At 47.0% G+C, this 23,973-nt stretch overlaps 1 protein-coding gene across 1 annotated transcript in view; it reads left to right on the forward strand.

Annotated features, from left to right (window-relative positions):
* The window catches only part of LOC138559123 (microtubule-associated proteins 1A/1B light chain 3A), a 397,199-nt gene extending 374,977 nt beyond the window's left edge, over nt 1-22,222 (forward strand). Inside the window, exon 4 of the mRNA XM_069642689.1 lies at nt 18,977-22,222. Within this exon, the coding sequence (XP_069498790.1) occupies nt 18,977-19,139 (163 nt within the window). The 3' untranslated portion in view covers nt 19,140-22,222. The remainder of the gene's footprint in view (nt 1-18,976) is intronic.
* Nucleotides 22,223-23,973: the final 1,751 nt, after the last annotated feature.

Consider the following 23,973-nt stretch of genomic DNA (forward strand, 5'->3'; position numbering starts at 1 on the left):
GGAGCGGACAGTCCTCATCTTGGGGCCAATCGTAAGTTCCTCTTCCAATTTTCAAAGAGGAAATGAAAGGAATAGAACCTCACCTGGGAGAGGCTCCACTCCTCCCAAACAATGACACACTGCTTCAGTTCCCCTACCATGCCCAGGAGGAGGCCGAATTTCACACTTCACCCACGCATGGGAGGGGATAACGTCGGACAAGTGGGTGTTGTCCACTGTGGCAGGCGGTTATTGTATCGAGTTGTTACAAAAAACACCCTACCACCCGCCAAGACAAAGGAAAATGTCAACAGAAGAAAAACACATATTGTTGGAAGAAGAAAACCATCTAGAAGGACGCCATCAAGATCGTCCCAGCAAATCAGGTAAACAAGGGTATTCAACGTACTTCCCTGTGCCACAGAAAGTCCTTTCCATGCACCCACTACTAGATCTGCGCCCTGCAAACAAATATGTCAAACCCCAAAAGTTTTGCATGACCACTCTCCAAGAAGTAATCCCACTCCTAAAACAGGGGGACTACATGGCAACATTGGATATGAAAGATGCATACTTTCATATTTCAATGCTCCCTGCGCACAGAAAATATCTGCGTTTCAAGATAGCAGGAGTTCACTACAAGTTCAAGGTACTCCCCTTCAGCATCGCCTCAGCACCAAGAGTATTCCCAAAGGTACTCGCAGTAGTGGCCACGCACCTTCGCAGAAGGTCCATCCCAGTGTACCCTTGGATGACTGGCTAATTACCGGAAATCTACTCAAATTTGCAAACAAAATACCCAAAAGGCAATAAACCTTCTTTTCAATCAGGGCTTCTCCATCAACAAAAAGAAATCAAGCCTAGCCCCTACCCGAATAAAACCATTTCTAGGGGCTGTTGTAAAGACAAAGCAGGAGCTGGCGTTCCCCTCAAACGAGAGAGTACAAAACATGCTGTTGCAAGTACCTCACTACAAGGTCGGTCGCCAGATAACTGTACGCAAAGTCATGTGCTTGCTCGGGATGATAGCCTCATGAATTCACTTGGTTCCACCAGCGCATCTGCGCATGCGCCCAATGCAGGAATGGTTAGCAAAACAATGGTCTCAGGCAAGCGGTCAGTGGGACGATCTAGTGGTTGTTTCACTAACCCTGGGACAAACTGCTGAGAGGAAAACCCTTCCGGGTTCCACCAGCACAGGCGATCCTAACTACAGACACCTCACTCGCCGGATGGGGGGCTCACTTACCACGCCCAGTGGACGCATACTACTGCCCAAAGACATATCAACTTCCTAGAACTCTTGGCAGTCCTCAAGGCTCTTCATGCCTTTCAGCAACATCCTACAGTTCAGACAGTGCAGGTCCTCACAGACAGCACCACTGCCATGTTCTATCTAAACAAGCAAGGAGGCACACACTCTCAAAGTCTGTCCAAGCTATTCCAAAAAATATGGAAGTGGGCACTCAAGCGGAACATGTTCCTAACATCTCAAATGTTCCAGGGGAACGCAGTTCTCTGGCAGACATTCTAAGCAGATGCCCTCTACCAGAAGAACATAAGTCGCAACTCGACAGATTTCCTAGACAAAATATCACAAATGGGGTCACCAACCCATTAGACTTGTTCGCCACAAGCCTAAGCGCACTATGCCCAGACTTTGCGTCCAGGCTTCCCCAACCAGGGTCCAAAAGAAACGCCCTGTGGATGAACTGGTCAGGGAAATTTGCTTACGCTTTTCCCCTGACACTACTCCTGAACAGAATAGTGCACAAGATGCACCAGGAACAAGTAACTTTAATCCTGGTTGCTCCTATATGGGGAGACAACCTTGATTTCCACATCTGCTCAAACTGAGGATGTGTGACCCAATCAAGCTCCCGTGCCCGTACAACATGCTAACACAACACAAGAGAGCATCTCTCCATCCGCATCCTCAATCAATGAACTTGGCAGCGTGGCTCCTGAAGTCATAGAATTTGGCTACCTGAATCTTTCACAGGGTTGTATGGACATCCTAAAAGAGGCACGAAAACCCAAACCAGACATTGCAATTTTAATAAGTGGAAGAGATTTGTGATATGGTGCTTCAACTCCATCAAAGTGCATCTGGCGGCCCTGTCAGCTTACACCACTTCACAGAACAAGGTGTCTGGTGGAAAGTTCCTGTCATTCAATCATTCACGGAAGGGGTAAAGAGGCTATACCCCCCTCCCCAATTTCCAACCCTTGGGATTTTAACGTTGTGCTCTCCAAGCCCATGGGTCCACCCTTTGAGCCTATGCACAAGGCCAGCATCAAACATCTGACTTACAAGACTGAATTCCTAGTAGCTATCACCTCTATAAAACGAGTCAGTAAGCTACCGGCTTGTCCGTACAAGACCCTTTCTTCATAATACACAAGGACAAGGTTGTCCTCAGAACGCATCCTAGGTGTTCACTTAAGTTAATTTCAAATTTCCATGTTAATCAATCCATAGAACTTCCTACCTTCTTTCAAAATCCATCTAATGGGGGCGTGGCTTGGAGCGCCATCGATGTGGTCGCTCCCTTGAGGCCGCCCATGGGATGTCCGCCGCCGCCGCCAAATTCAAGCGGTTCTGACCGAGTATCCAAGTCGCCAATGACATCTACGACGATCGGAACCGATGAGGCACAACCTGGCTTACAATGATCTTCGAACGCTGCTGCGTTCTCCTAGAACTTAGCGACCGAACCGCTCCCCCGCCGCCATTCGAAGAAACCAAGATGGCGGCCGCGCCGGAACTCAACAATACACTGCGAACCTGATGGCGACGGACCTCAGGGGGACCGAAGAGGAGCAGCAGACGGAGGTTGCCCGGTGAACAGATGAGTACCCCATCGGGGGCTGCACTCGGCCGGGCCGACAGGGGTAACATGGAGGCCACGAGATCAGCCCTGAGAGCCGTCCAGAGAAGCCCAACCTCGCGGGCACTCCTTTCACGCACCTCTCAGTGCTTCCTGGGGCGCCCCGGCCCACCCATCCAGTCACAGCTTTGGCCTCGCCGCAACCCTTCCAGCCAAGACCGCCAAACACGATCATCATGTCTAGGCAAACAAAGGTTGGCAAAGGCGCAGATATTTCCACCATGCTTGCTACGCTAGATGAAAGCAGGAAGCAAGAGCCTCCCAAACTCACTCCGCAGAAACAACAAGAGGACGGGGGAACTCTCGCTACCAAAGGGGACCTGATAGCCTTCATGGCGGACATCAAGTCGGAATTCCGCTCATGCCTATCAGCACTCACCACCAAAATCGAACAGACGGACCAAAGGGTTACAGAGGCCGAACAGAGGCTCGGAGAAATCGAAGACCACTCGCGGGACCACGCCACCACTCTAGGGGAAATGCGAAAAGCCATTGACTCCCTGCATCAGAAATGCGAGATCCTGGAGTTTAAGCAGGAGCACCTGGAAAACAGGGCGCGCCGCAACAATCTCCGCATTCGGGGGGGGTCCCGACCTCCGTCCCCGACAACAAGTTAGCGGACTACGTGGGGCGCTTCTTCGAGGCCCTCCTCCCAGACCTGGATAAATCTCAGCTCTTGCTAGATCGCACCCACAGACTTCGCCCACGTCGTGGGGCGGTCTCCGACCCCCCCCCCCCAGATGTCATCACGAGGGTCCACTTCTTTACAACCAAGGAAGCGATTTCGGCGATCAGCCGCCAAGGGGAGGAAATTACATTTCAGAGTACGCCACTCCAAATATATCAGGACCTCTCACCGCTCACCCTTCAGGAAAGAGCACTCCGACCCCTGGAACTGTTCCTCCAGGAGCAACAAGTCCGCTACAGATGGCTGTTTCCAGCGGCTCTACAATTCACATACAAAGGCACCCTACGCCGGATCAGCCACTTGGAGGATGCGGAGAGGATCATGCATCCATCTTCGCCCGAGGAACCCTCCACACCAACCCCGGAGGGAGCTGAGGCCCCCGGGCCGCTTTCCTCCCCGAAACCTAAACGTACGCCGTGGTCATCAACCCAGCGGATCAATAGAAAGAAATGAACAATGGCGCCCCCCGTACCTCCAGGTTCCATTTACATCTCTCCCTGGCCTAAATTCGGATCCGCCACATAACACTTAATCTGATGACCTTCGAGGGCGGAGACGGCGGACCATGCCCACGGTTCATACCCACTCCAAGGACACTTTCCAACTATCGTTCCTTGGACACCCACGGTACTTGATACACAATGGGACAATCGGCCCCGTTGGCCAAGGGTGGACCCATACCTACAATGTCGGTCTACCCACCAGTTAAAGTTGCAGCCCCCCGTTGGGGCTTCGCGTTAAAACCTCAAGTGCAGGATGGTACTACAAGATCTTGTGACAAACATGGCAGTTAAATCATCGACCCTGACCCCCCCCCCCCAATTCAAGAGGTAGAGAATGGGACACCTCTGGACCACCAGGTTCTGCGAATCCTCTCCCTAAATGTTAATGGACTGAACTCCCCTACCAAACGAAAGGCAATTTTATTAAAGCTCCAGGACGAAAACGCTGCGATAGCTATGCTCCAAGAGACCCACTTGCTGCCGGCGGATGTGACCCGGCTTCGTTCTCGATCATTCCCGCTTCAATTTTTCGCCTCCGGTTCAAGCAAAAAGGGGGGCACGGCGATTCTCTTTAGAAAAGACTTGAACCCACAAATCCTGGAAACAAAAACATGCCCGGAAGGCCGATACACAGCAGTCAAATGCCTCCTGTCTGGTGACGTATACACCCTCATCTCAGTATATGCCCCTAACACGGGACAATCACTCTTCTACGACTCCTTGGGCACGACCCTCGCTAGCTTTGTGGAGGGCCAAACAATCGTCGGAGGGGACTTCAATGGGGTTCCCGACCCCACTAAAGACAGGTCACACCCCCCGAATCCAAGCGATTTCGCCCAAGCTCTCAGCCTCCTCCGGTTGTTCAGGTCTCTGGAGATAATAGACTCGTGGCGGGTGTTCCACCCCGACGAAAGAGACTACTCCTTCTACTCATTTGTACACCGCACTTTCTCAAGGATTGACTTATTTCTGATCTCCCCACACACCTTTCCCTCAGTCAAAGAGGTCTCCATCGGCACGAGGGGCATGTCTGACCACGCTCCAGTGTTCTTGGAACTCCGGGTTCAGGACCCCAATCTCAATAACCCCCGCAAATGGTCTCTGTATGACCCGATTCTCAATGACATGGCTACGAGAGACAAGATCGCGACAGGGATTAAAAACTTCTTTTTGATGAAAATCCAGCCTCGGACACCTCACTGGCAAATAACTGGGACGCCATGAAGGCAGTGATCAGGGGCTCTCTCATCGCTCAGGGGGCGGCCTACCACCGGAACAGACGCCAGACTCGAATTGCTTTAGAGGACGAGCTAAGGGAGGCTGAGGCAATCCACAAGGAAAAAGGCTGGTCCCCTAAGACACAACGGATCATGCAAATAGCGAGGAAGAAGCTTGAAGCCCACTACGCGGAACAAACCGCCCTAATGATGGCAAAAGCCAAACAATCTTACTACGCAAAGGGCAACAAAGCGAATAGGTTCCTGGTGGCCAAACTAGCCAAACGGAGACGCATCAACACGATCGCAGGCCTACGTGATCCTGAGGGGGTCACTCGATACTCGGAGCCCGAAAAACAACAGCTCGCAACAGACTACCTGACCCAAATCATGAAGGCAACCCCTCGTGACCGACCGCAACAGGTGGAATATCTACGGAAGGCAGCGGTTCCCCGTCTCGCCAACACGACGAGAGACGAATTAGAGGAGCTCATCACGGGAGAGGAGGTCGAGGAGGCCATCAAGTCGCTTAAAACACGAGCCCCAGGCCCAGACGGCTTCTCGACCAGATTCTATAAACTTTTCAGGCCACAACTGACCCCCCACCTGGTGACCCTATTCAACTCCTTCAGGGACACAGGCGTGGTCACCCCATCGATGCAGGAATCAACCACCATCTTCCTGCCCAAACCGGGAAAGGACCCAAGGAGTCTAGCCTCCTACAGACCGATAGCACTCTTAAACATTGATGCTAATATATATTCAAAAATCCTGGCAAACCGCCTGAATCGCGTGCTCCCGAAGATCATTCATCCCGACCAAGCAGGCTTCATCCTCCATCGATCAGCGGGAGACAACATACGAAGGACCTTGAACCTGGTGGACCTCGCCTCTCGGAACTCCCAAAAACTGGTCTTAGTGGCTCTGGACGCAGCCAAGGCATTTGATCGAGTTGATTGGCCCTTTATGAAACTCACCCTAGAGGCCTTCGACTTCGGGTCAACCTTTCAGTCAATGGTGTTGGCCAACTATAAGAGCCCAAGTACGAGTCTAAGAATGAATGGGCACAGCTCAGCTCCGATCCCCCTATCATGCGGAACCCGGCAGGGCTGCCCGCTATCACCCCTACTCTTCGCTCTCACCATGGAACCTCTGGCCCAAAGGATTAGGGGAAACGATCGAATTAAAGGGCTACAGGATGGCCCCAACCAACATAAAATCGCCCTATATGCGGACGATGTCCTACTCACAATCTCGGAAGCCCAATCATCATTGAGACAGGCAATACGAGAACTTACCATCTATGGTGAGGTCTCAGGCTTCACTATAAACTTTGATAAATCCTCGGCCATGGGCATCGGGCTCACTCCAGCAGAACGGGAGCCACTGACGACGATGTGCCCGATGACATGGGTGAAGACAGCCATCCCCTACCTAGGGGTCCACATCCCAGATTGCCCAAGAGACACACACAAAGCCAACTTCCCCCGGCTACTGAAAGAACTGGAAGGCGACTTGAAACGGTGGGAGACCCAAGAGATCTCACTGCTGGGGCGCATCACAGCATGCAAGATGAACATACTACCGAGGTTCCTATACGCCTGCGCCTCCCTCCCAGTAGCGATCCCCACACCAGCCCTTAAGGACATCCAAAGGAAAATGCTGAAATTCATCTGGAAAGGTAAGAGAGCGAGAATTCCTCTCAAAACGATGCTGGGGGGCTCTAAGCTAGGAGGTCTGGGGGTCCCCGACCTGAGGGCCTACAGTGTGGCAGCACAACTAGCACAATTTCAGGCATGGCAGACCATAACAAACCGCCCCAGGTGGGTAGAGCTGGAACAATCACAAACACCTTTACCCTTGCGATTTCTGCCACACATTCCGCCCCCCCTTAGAACACACTGGGGAGACCTCCTCCTATCAACTAAACACACCCTTAGCTCCTGGGACTGGGCTTTAAAGCAGAAGGGAGTGCCCAGGGGACCGAGCCCACGCTCCCCGGTCTTCCATAACCCATCCTTCTCACCTGGAGCAGACCCCCGCAATTTCCGGAACTGGATAGAGGGCGGGCTGGAGACCATAGACCAGCTATATATGGGAGGGACACCCCTCACCTTCGCCCAATGTAAGGAGAAGTTCCAACTCCAGGAAAGGGACAGATTTACCTATATCCAGCTACGCCACTGGTGCTCGCACCCCCAGATTTTGAGGCAGCAACTCGCCTGCCCACCGCCCTGGAACTGACACTGGGGGACCTTCCAACCCGGGGCAGGGTATCCACCCTATATAGGCGCTTCTTAAGGGACTTCATGTCCACAAAGACCCGCTGCATGGCTCAATGGGAGGCGGACCTGGGCCATCCGGTCGAGGACCAAACCTGGGTGGACATCTGGACCAGAACGCACACCTCCTCCACGTGCGTTACCAATAGGGAATGTGCGTACAAGGTGCTCCTCCGGTGGTATTACCCACCCCTTCGTCTCCTCCACATGAACCCGCAGGTGGATCATGCCTACTGGAGGGGATGTGGTCACCCAGGCTCTTTCTTTCACATGTGGTGGACTTGCCCAAAGATACGACAGTTCTGGAGGACATGCCTAGAGACCATCGCACAAATTACAGGAACGGCGATCCCTCTAGAACCTGAACCAGTCCTGCTGGGGGCCCCGATCCCCGCGATTTACCCGCGCTCCGCGACCAAATCTAAACTATTGACACACTGCCTTCTGGCGGGGAAAACGGTGTTGGCTAGGACCTGGAAATCCCCAGAGGGACCTCACATAGCCCAATGGTGGTCTAAACTCTGGGACATCCTGATCGCGGAGAAGGTCACGGCAGCACAGGCGGGCACGCTCCACCGCTTTCAGAACGTCTGGAGCCCAGTGCTGGAATACGACCAGCGCTTCCCCGCCCAGACCTACAAACCGACCAGGGCCCGATGGATCCTGAAACACCAAGTGGATCCGGTAGAAGACATATGAACACTAAGGGGCGAACCGGACAACCCAGAAAGAAAATTCGGCCTCCGGACATGAGGGTGAGAGAGGCCAGAGGGAGGAGGGAAGGAGGATACCCGATGGGGGAAATAAGGACTGAGGATCGAAGAACTTGAATACGCATTGCTTTTGATATGTCATGATTTGTATATTTGCCATCCTGCCTTGATTTAAAATAAACGAAGTTAAGAAAAAAATAAAAAAAATCCATCTAATTTAGCAGAAAGAAGCCTCCATACACTTGATGTATGGAGGGCGGTCTTGTACTATGTGAACAAAACTAAACCTCTAAGGAAAACCGACCAATTCTTTGTTTGCATAGCACCTGGAAGAGAAGGAGATCACATATCAAAGAGCACCATCTCCAGATGGACATTCAAGTGCATACAGCTCTTTTCCCTATCCAAGAAAGTGTTACCTTTCACACCCAGGGCTCACTTTAGCAGAGGTACAGGAGCTACCTTTACTTTCATTGCAAACGTCCCACTAGACGCCATTTGCAAAGCTGCTACATGGAGTTCCATGCATACGTTCACACAGCATTATTGCATTGACACACACTCTAAAGCAGATTCACAGGTGTGACATGTGGTCCTAAAATATCTTTGCTGCTGTACCTTCTCACATCCCACCTCCTTCTCCAGATACGGCTTGCTAATCTATGCAGAACATGTGATCGAAGCAGATCCACACGCTCCAGAAGGGATACATTACTCACCGTAATCGTATTTATGGTTCTTGTATCTGCTTAGATTCACAAGGCGCATAGATGTGTTCTGGGTTATTTCTGTTTCTGCTTTATCACATCTGGTCTCACGCCACACTTCATGCAATCTCATGTCAGAAACACAATCTGAGGGACCTCGACGTGTGAAGCACCATGGGTACAGTACATGTCACAATAGGGATATTATTACTAACACGCTCTGTCGACGTCCGTTTTTGAGTTTTGAAAACAAATCTTGTAATATTCTGCGACTACCACTAAATGTTGGACTATGCAGAGCATGTGAATCTAAGCAGATACAAGCATCAGATATACGATTACGGTGAGTAATGTATCCCATATACTGCCTTCTAAGAACTGCTCAGTCTATACTATAACATACAACAAGGGTGGAAAATACAGAAAGACATTTGCAACTCATGTAAAATTAATAAGTCTTCCTCACACAAGACCTTGGTCAATGAAGAGCTGGACTATAGAGCAAGATGATTCTTACATGTTTGGAGACAGCATGGGTGGATTACATAATCCAATCTCCATTGAGCAGGAACTAGAAACCTTTCATGATGGATGTCCCTCTTACTTATGACATCATTATTTGACACATCTTGTAAGTCATGCAGCACTGAATCAGTGATTGTAGCCGCTGCTAGTAAAAGATACTTTAAGCTTGTATTTTATACTGGGCTGCTCCTCCTTTATAAAGCAAAAGGCTATGTACTGCTGGCAATAAAGTCCTCTCCATCACCTGCGAATCTAAGCACAGGTAATTTCATGGCACATCGCGCTCTTTCTATCCCTCTACAATAGACATGAATGGGAGCTGAGGGAAAGTGATTCAAGAATACCTACGCATTCTCCTGATTTCTCTTTCCCCACCTTTGATCTAACAATAATCTCCCTGAACCAGTCTCATTCCCTCTCCCTGGATCTGGTCCTGCCCAGCTCAGACCGGACCTTCCTGCTCAGGCTATCCTAGAGATGGCTCTCTCTCTTCACCTTCATCTTTCTTTCCCTTCCTGATGGTCTCATCTTTTCTTCAACCTCTACAGATGTTACCACCCAGTCTGCTCTGGTCTTTCTGCCCCATGTTGCTACTTCTAACCCTCCTCCTCCTCTGGGCTTTGTCTCCTCTGGGGCATCTCCCCTGGATGTCACACTTCCAACCCCCTCATTGCCACTTACGTACCACCTCCACCATGTGCTTGGTATTCCTCTGCCTCCTCTGTGTCCATCCTGATGTTCCTCCTTTGTGTCACTTACGGTCTCTAATAATAACACAGCCTCCTTCCCCTTGGGTTTCACCATTTCCTCCTACAACCTAATTGCTACCACTGACTCTTAACTTCCACACTCATGTCCAGATCTTACCTACTTTCGCAAATATCCTCCTTCTGATGTCATTGTCTCCTCTGTCACCCCTTCAACACTCACCACCGTCTCTTATCTCTTCTCCCCTGATATTACCACCTCCTTAACTATAACCACCTCCTCACCTGTCCTTCCTCACTCTGATGTTACCTCATCCTCTGCCACCCCTAAAGCCCTCTCCACCTCCTCCTGTCCATGATTTCCCTCTGTTTACCACCTCCCCTTCACCCTGTTAGCTCTCACTACCTCCTGCTCTCGATCACCTCACTGCTCTCCTCTGTCTCTCTAGCCTGTGCTTTTTCCACCACTCTCTTGTCCACAGCCTTCTCCAAAGTTGGGCCTCCTCCAACCCACACTGAGCAACTGAGGCTGCATGCTTTTATACCATGTTCCCTCCTCCCTCTGGGTGGGACTTTCAGTGAGGGCCTTCACTTGTGGCTTGTAAATGGGTGATGGCTAGAATTTTTTGTTGTTCCTGAAAGCACATTGGGCTATGTTGGCCTCATGAGACTGGACCAAGCTTATATCCTCCCTGTGCTAATTGTCTGTGCTTCCAGTGTGTGAATTAGAGATTGGAAACATACTCTCTAAGCTTTATGAATTCTTTGTCTCAATTTTCATACTGTCCACGCAATTACATTAAAACATCCCCAGTTGTGAGAATCTCTTGTGGAGGAACAATGGTTTGTTAACTTTTCTTATCCCTCCCTCTCTCTCTCTCTCTCTCTCTCCCTCTCTCTCTCTCTCTCTCTCTCTCTCTCTCTCTCTTCATCTCGATCCTCCCAACCCAGGTGCCTCCAAAAATCTCTCAACTCTATTACCCCATCTCCTAAATCTACCTCCATCTCCTCTACTCTTTCTGCAAATTATCTTGCTCTCTACTTTGCTTCTAACATTTCTACCATTCACAGTACCCTCGCTAATTTCCTTCTATCCCCTCCTGCTCACTTTTCTCCACCATTCCTACCTTCCTATCCCACTACTATGTCTTCCTTTGCCTCCACCGACCCTGATGAGATTCTTGCCCTACTCCTCAAGGCTAACCCTTCCTCTGCCCCCACTGTCCCCGCACATTGTGGCACACATAGCTCCCAGTGTGGCTCCACATCGTACTTACCTCTTCAACTATCCTCTTTACAATGCCACTTTTCCCTCATCCTATAAGGCAGCTACTGTCATGCCTCCCCTTAAAAAAACTGGTATAGATCGTGACTGTCCTGCCAACCTTTGCCATGTCTCTCTTCTACCACCCTATTCCAAAATCCTAGAGTGAGTAGTATTCAATGGACTCACTGAGTTCCTTGATACTTGCCACCTCCAGGACCCTCTTCAATTTGGTTTCCAACCTCTGCATTCTACCGAAACCGCTCTCCTCAATGTCAGTAACTTCTGCTCTGCATGTAAACATTTCATCTATTCTTATTCTTCTCGACCTGTCTGCTGCCTTCTCTGTGTTCTCTCTACATTATCTCTCCTTGGTATCATAGATGAAGCCTTCGCTTGGGTTGCTTCATACAGAGGGGGTAGGACAGTAGAAGTTGCAGATCACAGTGCTAAATCCATGAAACAGTAAGTGGGACCCTGCTGCCGATGACTGGGTTCTTGTGAGATGGTGTCCTTCCATCTTGTTTAGTGATTTAGACAGGGTGGGTTAAGAACCTATGTCACAATAGTGATGAGTCGGTCAGCAGTTTTTCTTTAGGTTTGTTTGTCGAGGATTATTGTAATAAGTTCAGACGCTCAATGTTCTTATATATCATGGTGATTTTTAATTGCACAGTTTAGCTGACACGTGTTTCGACCCAACATGGGTCTTTTTCCTAAAATCACTCAACGAGATGGAAGGGCACTATCTCACAAGAACCCAGTCATCGGCAGCAGGGTCCTACTTACTGTTTCATTGATCTAGCATTGTGATCTGCAACTTCTAGTGCCCTAGCCTCCTCTGCGCTCACCCATAGAATAAGACCACTGAAGCACAAGATAGTTTTAATGACACCATTAAATCCATGTTCACACCTAGAGGATCCACAGAACATGCATTCAAACCGAGACTTAACACACCAGAGAAATTGAGACAAGGATTTGTAAAACTAGAGAGACTATACACCAAGGAGATTCTGGGAGAGATTTACACTGCAAACTTGCATTGAACAAGAAAGTACCGAGGGGACTCAGGATAATCATCTTTCCCGATTTCACTAATCCTAAATATGCAGAACTCCAAGAAGGAAAATGGGAGGATACCTTAGTCACAGGTTCTAAAGTGATGTTGGAGCTACTAATCGAGCACGCCGACCATGAACAAAAGAAAACAATCACATCTATTGATACCATCAAAAATAAAATAAAAATATATTATGCTCCAGTAAACACTAAAGAGAGAAACTACAAAACAAGGCACGAGATCCTATGCAAACATCACGACTAGGTCAAACTAAGGAAATCCAGGAAATTCTGTAGAGATGAGAGAGACTACAAAGATGATAGGGTGTTCACCTTCCAGCCATAATTTGAAGACCATTACTAGAGTGCGTTAAGAGAGCACACCCAAAACATCACCAGGCAGTTCTGATGTAGATAGCGAACCTGACATCATCAGCGTAACACAGAAGACATCCATACTAAGCAAACGGATTGCTGAACAGGCACTGACCGCCAACACCAGCACTCAAACGCTACAAAACAGGGAATCACAATTATAATGCGAACTAAGTATGCTTCCAGGACCCACTAGATGGAGAAACCGAGGAAGACCAGAGGCAAGAGTGGAGGTGTTGCTAAGCACAAACACAGACAAATAAGGAGTTCTAAGACTAACAAGGTGAAGGTCACAACTGCAAAAGAGGGAGCAACGCCACTAAGTCTGGAACTCAACCTGCCTAAATACCTACTCTCACCATTTGAGAAATCAGTGCTGAACAAGGGACTATTCTCTGCACCAACCACCATGGCCAACCACACAAATGCACACATTGATCTTTTCAATTACACTTGAAAACTCAAACTTAAGAAATTATTCACGAAGAAAGTACCATGGAGATCACCAACCATGAACAAACCTCCAATCAGCGATATCACCATTGAAAATGTGGAACTTACACACCTCCTAGTCAACATGGAAGACGGAGGAGACATGAACACACACACACCAAACTAGACATTGAAGAAAATAATTTTGACATTCCAGAATTAAAAAAGAAATCCAGATTCACGCCCAACTTGCAAGGGGACAACACCATTGGTATTTTTCAGAAAGCAGTAAATCTGGATTTTCATAATTATAAGATCAAACCAGAACGACCAAAAATAGAGGCCAGTATAATCTCAATCCGGCAGAAATACAAGCTTGTAATACCTTGAAAAGAAACACAAGCATTGTTGTTAAAGAAGCTGATGAAGGTGGAAACATAGTTATCCTAGATGGGGACAATTATATCAAGATGGCTATGTAGCATTTGGAACCCCAAGATGCTATGAACTAATAACTACAAACCATACCGCCACCATGGTATCGCAAGCAAAAGACCTCCTGACTAAATGTCACCAACATGGATTGCTGACAGATGATTAACACAAATTCCAGAGAACAGGCCACCCATGCATGCCTACCATTTATTTCCTGCCCAAAGTGCACAAAGAATACGTACTTACTCCAGAAGGAAGATCAATACAGGATTGGTTGCAGTTCAGAACCCATAGCCAAATACGTCAATTGTGTTATTGAAAAAGAGGTACCTAAAATACCGACATACCTCAGTGATACCATGCACAACCTGCAAATTCTGCAAGATATGGAGTGGCAACCTGGATGCCTACTTGTAACTCTAGACGTAAAAGCGCTATATACATCAATTGAGCGTGCATTAACCCTCAAAGCCATAGACTACACCACAGATTTATAGATGACATACTAATGATCTGGTCCGGTACAGTAGACTAACTCGCTAGCTTCAAGGAATATCTAAACAGCAACTTATTTGGAATCCGATTAACGGATTGTCCTAGCTATGACACAATAGACTTTTTGGATATAAAAACTGAAGTTGACCTGGAAGGACTGCACACCAAGACCTATAGAAAACCAACAGAGGTTAACTGAGTCCTCTACGCCACTAGTTGCCACAAGAATTACGTGATACAGAACATCCCAAAGGGTCAATGTATAAGAGCCAGAAGGAACTGTAGCGATGACTGCACATACCATTTGGAGCGCACAGTGCTGAAAATAAGAGAAAAAAACAGAGGATATCTGGCACTGAACATAAATAAGGCTATACGATCACCCACATGTCTCAGCAGAAACGCACTTCTCACCCCAATAGTGAATACCAATCAAAAGAAAATTTCTATAAGATACGTCACACAATACCGCCAAGACAGCTACAAATTTCAGAAAATCATCAAAAAACATTGGCACCTAGTGGCCATTGACAAGTATATCTGCAACTGGATATCGGACAAACCACAATTTTCATTCACGAAGGCACCAACTTTGAAAACCACCCTAAGCCCTTCGTACATGACACCTATACCAGACAAGCCACAAATTTGGCAGACTAAAATAAAAGTGGAGGGTTTCCACAAATGCGGCACCTGCGCCATGTGTCCTTATGCGAAAAACACAAAGGATGTCCCCTTCCATGGCAACCAAAAACATAAGATAGACCAGTTCATAAATAGTAAATCCAAAAATGTTGTATATGTGATAATCTGTGTTTGTAATTTGACATGCATTGGGAGTACCATCAGAGAACAAAGGATCAGAATTCGTGAGCACCTCAGCCTTCTAAACTCCCAGGATGCCAGCTATCCACTGGCTGAACATTGGCAAGAAAAGCACCAGCTGGAGGATAAAAGACATTCAATTCATCGGCCTGGAAACAGTGAAATGTGACGCAAGGGGAGGTGACAGAGAACTGAGAATACGTCAGAGAGAAGCAAGACTGATCTGCAAATACAGATGTGTCACTAATGGTTTAAATACCGAACATGAATTAAATGTCTTTCTACTATAAATGTCTTTCTAAGATCACCAAAGCATCAAAGCATAAAGGTCTCACTCACTTCTCAGCATCACCATTAAACATGTAACCGAATGGTCTGAATATACTGCACAACACACCGTTCCCTCCTTATAAATCAAGGACTCCCCCAACTCCCACCAGCCTGGGACTATGATACTATAAGGGGACAAACTTTCCCCCATTTACATTATTTCTTTGAAACCTCTGCCCCTAAACACAGCACGGCCATGACAGACTGCCCTGTAAATGGAACCAAATAGTCAGAGTACACTGAGCAACAACACACCTGCCCCTCCCACAATAAAGGACTGCCCCAAACGCCTGCACCCTGGGACTATGATACTGTCAGGGGACAATCTTTGTCCCCTTCTTGTATTAAAACCTCTGCCTTCCTAATGCAGCGCAGCCACGACAGACCGCCCCTTTAATGTAACCGAATGGTCTGAGTACCAAAGACAACAAACCCGCCTTGCCTACAACAAAGGACTCCCCATCTGCCCCCGCCACCGCCCCACCCCCGCCCACCCGACCTCAAATCCAATCACCATGGGATTATGACAATGTCTGGGGGCACGTTCCCTCTTCTGCATTATATCTTTAAAACCTCAGCCATCCGAATACAGTGTAGCCACGACAGACCGCTCTGTTAATCTAGACACAACATGAGGTTAACACCTCAGCCATGCACTCTTGCGGTTGTAAGACGCACCATATAATGATGCACACAATTCGCGCACTCACTTTTTTACAACGGCACTGCTTTATCAAATGCCTGCATTTTCCTTTATTTCTACCAATCTTTCCACACAAGCAATTCAGCATTCTATGTGCCCTTATCCACACAAACACAATTCAGGTGATCGGACCCACATGCCATGTTGTTTATCATCCTAACACTGCCGCAGTGGCGGCTTGGATTCCCACTCTGCCCCCACTCTTTGCTCCAGTCCCACCCTCAAGTTATCCCATTCACCACTTGAGCGCTGTCACAGCTCTCAGCCACACGCCTGCTATAACACAGACACATGCTGATCACATGTAGCATCACTAATCATAAGTACCGACCACCCTACCATCACCACAATGATCACAACCCGCCACCTGTGGGACAATACACATCAATCAAATGCCGACTGATGCGCGCAGCCCCAAGCCTTTCTGGGTCTCACAATTTTACATTTCTGGCTCTACACACACCTTATATCCTAAACCTACAGAGTTAACCAACCGCCCTTGGCCCCTCCGGGCAGCGGGAGATGCCCAACTACATGTGTGCCCAATCTGGCCCAACCACCCGGCACATACTGCCCTGGCCTTTCCAGGCCTCTCTACAACACATGCCCCACCCCACTTCTTGTCCCACACCGACCACAAGTGCACTCATTAGATCCCTTCTCCACCCATGTGAACTTAGCCCATGCCCCAACACAAATGCCATTACCCACTCGGCTCCTACCTTTAACAACCTGTCCTTTACAGGCTGGTCTGTTAAATAGAAATCAAGCGTTACCTTTGCCTCAACTGATATTCAATTACCCATTGGGCTTCTACACGTACCAATTCGGCTGGGGCTACACATCTAACATTTTCTGACGGCCACCGCCCTACCGGATGGTTCACAATGGGAGGTTCTACCCTAGAGCACTATATCAAGTATCTCAATCTTCTTCACCCACACCCACAGTAAGGAAGTCTATCTCCAACCTATACACTCTTCCTTGACCCTAATTACTAACCATACCACCAGTTTCTAACCAGTTTGTTCTAATCTCCTTTATCCCTTTCCTTGGTGCCTCCTGATCTTGAACGATAAACGTATTGCTGTACAAACATGTTGTACATACCTGTATCAAACAAACCCTTAAGACAAATATTATGGGTATACCTGTATAAAGACATACCGTCACAAATGTAATCTGATCTTCGTCATACAACCCTTATGCACTATGCCAATCACAATGACCTTCACATATACTGCCGTAACAAACCATCATGCTTCTAACATTGCTACTAATAATTGATACCGTAACTCTACGGTATACTAAATTAAGAAATGTCACTTAACCACCCAACCTTAAACTGTACTCTACACAATATTACTCACCTGTTCACCTCTTCACATGATCTGGTTCTGGCCATAACCCACTGTGCACCACACAGTTCTTTTTGCTACAGCCTTGGAAAAAGACCCATGTTGGGTCGAAACATGTGTCAGCTAAACTGTGCAATTAACAATCAGCATGATATATAACAACTTTGAGCATCTGAATTTATTACAATAATCCTCAACAAAGCTAAAAATAAAAGCTGCTGACCAGCACCATTGTGACCTAGGTTCTTAACCCACCCTGGTTTGCTTCATACCTTGCCCCCAGACACTTGCCTCCACACTCACCCCCCCTTTACTGTTGGTGTTCCCCAGGGGTCAGTCCTTGACCCACTTCTCTTCACTTCCTATACTTCAGCCCTTGGTGGCCGGATCTCCTCTTAGGGCTTCTCCTATAAACTCTTGGCAGATGCACCCAGATCTTCTTCTGCTTTCACTCCTTATCTGACGAGCTGTTGTCAAAAATGTCAAACTGTCTCTCTGCCATCAAACATTGGATGAGCGTCTCACTCGCTCATGCTCAACTCCACTACGACTGATGTTCTCTACTTCCCAGCCAAACAGGCTACCTCGTCCTCTCCTCCTCTTCTCTCCTGCCTACCCTCCTTACTCCTGCTTCCGCTGGTAACCTTGGTGTCATCTTTGACTCATCACACAACCTCTTCCTTTCAATACTGTTAAACAGCTAATCTCCTCCTTAGTCTTTTCTAGATATGACTACTGTGACAGTCTCCTCTATGGCCTTCCCAACTATGCTTTTTCACCTCTGGAAAAAGTCCTCAACTTTGCTGTTCACACACTTTTCAACCTCTCTCGTTTTACCTCTACCTCCTCTGCCCATCGCCAGATTGGCTGGCTATCTATGAAACAAAGGGCCAACCATAAACTTCTTCTCATCTTCAAAACTATCCATGGACTCGCCCCAGCTACCTATCTGCTCATATCACTCCCTGCTCTCCTCCTCGCTCGTTAAGATCATCCTCAGCTCATCACCTTGCCACCATCTGAGCCCTCACTCGTTTCCGCTCTTTCTCTCCTCACTCTCCTACTCTGGAATGCTGTTCATCTCCCTCTCTGCACTACTCCAACGCTTGCCGATTGTATGCATGGGTTTGCGTTAATAAGCTGGACAACTAACTAGAATGCTTCCCACTTTATGTGCAAGGTCCAGTACGTATAGAAACATTTAAACAGACAGCCTTTCATGGAAATATACTCAAAACAAATGAATAACGTCTCCCCGATCCAGCTTATGTAGGTAAATTGTTCATAGCTTCTGAATTTTGGATGGATTCCCCCAATGAGAAGGTGTTGATAAAAGTAAGTAACCTACTTCTCTTAAATTAAATATTAGCATTGCTTTAGTTGCTTTGTTGCTTTTAGTAACTGCAATTCTTAGGAAAATGCCCACTACTGTCTGTCTACTGTGCAGTTACAATTTCTTATGTATGCCTTCATATTCCTTCACAGGCGGCGACTGCAGCTCAACCCGAACCAGGCTTTCTTTCTGTTAGTGAACCAGCGCAGCATGGTCAGTGTCTCCAGCTCCCTCTGTGAGATCTACGAGCAGGAGAAGGATGAAGATGGCTTCCTTTACATGGTGTATGCTTCGCAGGAAACCTTTGGCTATTGATTTGCAGAAAGAATAAAATGAGCGCAGGCCGCCACATCGAAAACTAGAGCGCTTCTACCATCGAGAGGATGAGGCTGAACATAGGACAGAACGGATGGTAGTGGAGACCTCTCCCTTGTTAAACTGCAAAAAAAAAAAAAAAAAACAGTTGTTAGGTGCGTTTGGCTCTCGCATCCCAAGTCAAGACTTGTGAACCAGTCGTGCAGGAATTCTGATTATTCCTGGAACTTCTATTCCTCTTCTACAAACTATTAATTGCTCTATGCCTTGTTTTTTTCTGTTAAATATTTTTGTTGGGAAGAATGAATCACGGTGTGTCTATAAGATAAACTAGCGAAGCAAAAATGACACACTCTATTGGCAACAACAGTGACTCTCATGCGGGAAGGATCTTAAGCAGCAATTTGCAGAATAGTGCCTACAAATTTCTTCCTGGAAGAACAGATGTAGTCACTGAGAGGATTGGAGCTTCCTGACACTAAACCTTTTTCCCCCCTCATAGTTTCAAGCTTGTTGTGGGGTTGTATTCATGGGGAAGAAGCGGATGAGGGTCTGCATGGCTACAGTACTTAATGAGTTCAATGCCCTGGCTAAGAGGGTTGGGTAGGATCAAGGTAAATATGAGGCCTGGCTCAATCCCTTTCCAGAAATAGCCCAGCATTTGCTTAGCTGAATTCACCTTTGGTGATCCACATAACAAATCCCACAATGCAAATTATATAGACAGATCATAGTTATCAATACCCGCCTTTTATATCTTAGCACCAGCTGGTTGATATAAGCAATTGATTAAAAGAGCACACTAGTATAAAATGAACTACACGTGGGTCCTCGACTCTGTTTTGTTTTCGGACTCCCTTCAAGAGACTGACACTTTCCCCAATATTCTCCTGTCCAAACCAGGCCTGAATCAGATGCTTTGTTGTGAATGGGATCCACCAGCCTGTTTCGTCTTCCCCAACCACCCCATGTTGAGATTGTTTACTCTGCAACCTACCTAAGATCTACTAGCATCAGTGGAAAGGAGACCTGCACCTATTGAACCTTGTGCTCATTGACTTTAATCGCACATCAAGCAGTGGTGCTACAGTGTGTGCTGTTAGGACTGTGGATACTGTATGCCTACTAGTGTGTTTGTGTGCATTTTCTTTTGAATTACCATGCCTTCTATGTAGATAGCAAAGCTTCTTCGCACTTTAAAATAAATAGTACTGTTTTTCGTGTAATTTATCCAAGTTTACGGTAAGAATAGCTTTTATTTCTCTGACAACAGTGTAAGGGATTTTAGGAGGCATTGTCATTTCTGATGGGCGCATGGTTAATGTATGGTCTTCACTGTTCTTTACCTGCTTAGTTGTAATGGGGAGCACATTACCCCACCCCAATTAAAATGATTGCCCTATCCATTCATGTGGTTATACCTATATGGAATTCAAGATTCTACAACAGGCTTTTCCCACTATAAGATCACTCTGAACCTATTTCTCTTGGTGGACATAACTAGACATCCATCCGAGTATATGGAGCAACCTAGAAAGGTGGTGGGGGAATCTGGAGAAGATACCAAAGGAAAGATGTGTGAAACACTCTTTTGTGTCTTGTGAGAGTTATGGATAATGTGAGTAGAGGGGAAGGTGCCCCATTCAGGCATAGCATTTTGGCCCTATATTGTTTTAGTAACATTACATGCCCAACCAGGCAGGCAGAGTTTACCCAACACAAAAGCAGCAGGTCAGAAAGAGTTCTGGAAACAATAAATTGCATTGCAATGGCCAGATTAGTTTTCCATTGTGATTTGCTTACAGCAAGTTATGTAATAGCAAATCATCAAATGTTTGAGCAAGGTGCTCGTCCCTGTGTCTACATGACGCAGTATATCATTCTACAAGATACCTGTGATTCTTAATGCAGCTGTTGCCCAAACGGCGATGGCGCACATAGAACCTAAAAACAATTACACAAGGCCACAGGATTGTAGTCACTTGAAAATAAAACTTGAGGGAAGGAACGGGACTGCATGGACGTTTTGTCGACTGTCCCACAACTCAAACCATGCAAACCGTTGCAACCACTCCTCCCCCTCTAAGTCTGTAACACTGGAGTATTAATTTTCCGAACACCTCACATTGGTATGGGCATTGATTGACTTAATATCTACTTTCTCTGCCTGATCATGATGTCCATTATTTCTGAGCTTCTTATAACATCTCTGTGATCATTGGCCCACTTTGTATTAGTGCTGCTTTCACAACTTAAATGAAAGGTTTAGGGTTCCATTGTCATATGTGCCACAGACAGCATGAACATTATTAAGTGACTTTGTGTGTGGTCACATAATAGTTTTCACGCCTACCAGGCAGCTTTAGAATGGTCACCAGGAAGTGGCTCACTGATAAATGGCAACAGCTTCAGAAGTACGACCATGAGGGTACAATAGGTGAGGCTACAGCTTCAAGCTGCCCCTGTGCAGTTGTATGCCAGTGTCCCGGAAGCACACGGTTTAGAGGCTAGGGTGTTGAATGCAATTTTAGAAGCTATGTCCTTGTTAACAAGGAGTATAGACCTTGACAAAAGTCTGTAACACAGGCTATATTGAACAAGATCAACATACAAAATCTATTCCGACAAACCTTCCTTTTTATGCACTTTTGTCGAGCTTAGGAATGTGAACATGTAGCTTTATGAGAGGCTTTCAAATAAAATGGTGTCATAGCTTTAATTTGATATGTATTATAACTCTAAACATGTGACTAGTAAAAGAGACTGACAGACTATCTGCAATGGCATCCAGTTTCAGCATTCCCCGCCAAACATAATTCCCCCCCAAACATAACTCCATCTATCAAAGCACAATGCTTAGGCACCTGTGGTGGACAGGGGCCCTGATGCACTTTGACTTTGCCTCCCTATAATCTCCCTTTCCCGATTTTTGAATGCATGCTGTATGGTCCTTCTATGTTTAAAGGGACAGCTCACTCGAAAGACTAAAATCTGCTGATAATTATAAATTGCAACTTTTTCCTCTTTTTCGTGTGCCAAAAATGTATGTAAATTAAAGAAAAAATTAAAAATATAGATGATTATTCATTTTGCTGATGTACTTATTTGTTTAATTGGATGCTGTCTTTACTGTATCATTAAAAACATTAATGTTTACACCCACAATCGACTCCCTTAAACAGCCGACTGATATGAAGTGCAATAAACCACACAGTGTTTAATCCTGTGCTAACATACCCACAACTATGCGCTAGAAGGTACCACAATTGTCTCACAATTTGGGACATTGAGAGACCAGGAAAATACTGTAATTTGTGCTGTAAAACATTAAGACTGGGTGCCCTTAGGAAAAAAGAGGTCCTTCTTTGCTGAATGTTTTTGTATGCAGATACAAATTATGTATAAACATATGTGTTGTAATTTGTGGGGGAGGTCATAAAACCTGTTCACCTAACCCAGGTCCCAGGGATCCACAGGCTAAAGAACAAATTAATGTGAAGGACTTTCCTCCCATGGATTCTTCATCTTTGATATCTATCTCCCAGCGCAGCTGCTCTTCTGAAACTTTTCCATCACCAGTGTGGCTCAGTCCAAGACCTCTGCGTGCCCGCGCCGGACATGTCGAGGCCAGTATGTATAGTGGTGCTGTGCTCTGTGACTTCAGTTCCATCCTTTTTCCTGAGCACTCTGATGCTGAGGAACCACAGAACCAAGGTGTACTATCTATCCGCCAAGAGGGCAGGTAGGGAGGGCAATGAGGAATCCGTGGGAGGAACGCCCACCAGCAAGAACATTACAGAGGGATAAGTAATTTGTTCTTCTAATGTACTCCTTCATCCCATAGATTCCTATCTTTGATAGACTCCCAAAGCAGTATGATTACCTGGAGGACGGAGGATAGAGAGTACACCACTTAAACCAGAAAGCTTTGAAGGATAGCTCTGCCAAAACGAGTGTCCTGACCAAAATCCAAGCAGTAATGCTTAGTGAACATGTGCAACGAAGCCAATCTAGCAGCCTGGCAAATATCCAGAACAGGTACTCCATGCTCCAGAGCCGAGGTGCGGACCCTCTCTGCCGCCACACCGGTGGTGGAGTGAGCCCTGACACCCAGGTATGCCAGAGGGACACTGGAAGTCCACAGAACTGGAGGGCCCAACTCCCTCCCCCAGAATACATGGAGGATTCCATCAACGGCATGTTTAAACTGTGGTTTATTACAGACAAAACCAGCAGGGATCTGCACAGGAACACAGAATATGTATGCACATCTCGCTCTTCCTCGGCTCACATGCTGGTTTTACTACCCAATGCCGTCAGCATGACATCAGAACTTGGGCCCTTCTCCAGAAAAACTATTGGGCCAAATGATTGGGTATTGAGAATTCTACCACCTATAGTGGAAAGTAAAGATGTTACTCTACTGGCCCTCGCATTTCAGGTGGCTGGCCTGTCCCATCCACAAGTCACTAACTATAACAATGTTGCAGTGTTGTGAACTTACCATTAGTTCTTGCTTGTTGCTACCCACCCCTAGAGTACTAAACTGTGATTGGCTAGAGCTGAAGTCCCCAGGCCTGGGATCCGCAAAGGTTCTCAGCTCACTGTGTACCTCTTCAAGGTAAGACAAATTACTATGTGTTTGCATTGTAACTTGTGTGTACCACCTTAGCTCATCAGAGTGCTCTCCTGACCGGCGCAACACTTGTTGCATACTTGTCGCTGTCTGTCTGGTGGCGTGGCACCAGCTCTCCTTTCCCACCGCTGATCGCTGTCCATTGTCAGCTTTGGCCGCATCACGTGTTCAGAGACCAGGAATTTGAGCTGTGCAGAT

This window comes from Ambystoma mexicanum, unplaced genomic scaffold (genome assembly GCF_040938575.1).
Source record: "Ambystoma mexicanum isolate Mex_15411 unplaced genomic scaffold, UKY_AmexF1_1 Mex_scaf4, whole genome shotgun sequence".
In the NCBI taxonomy this organism is placed as follows: Eukaryota; Metazoa; Chordata; class Amphibia; order Caudata; family Ambystomatidae; genus Ambystoma; species Ambystoma mexicanum.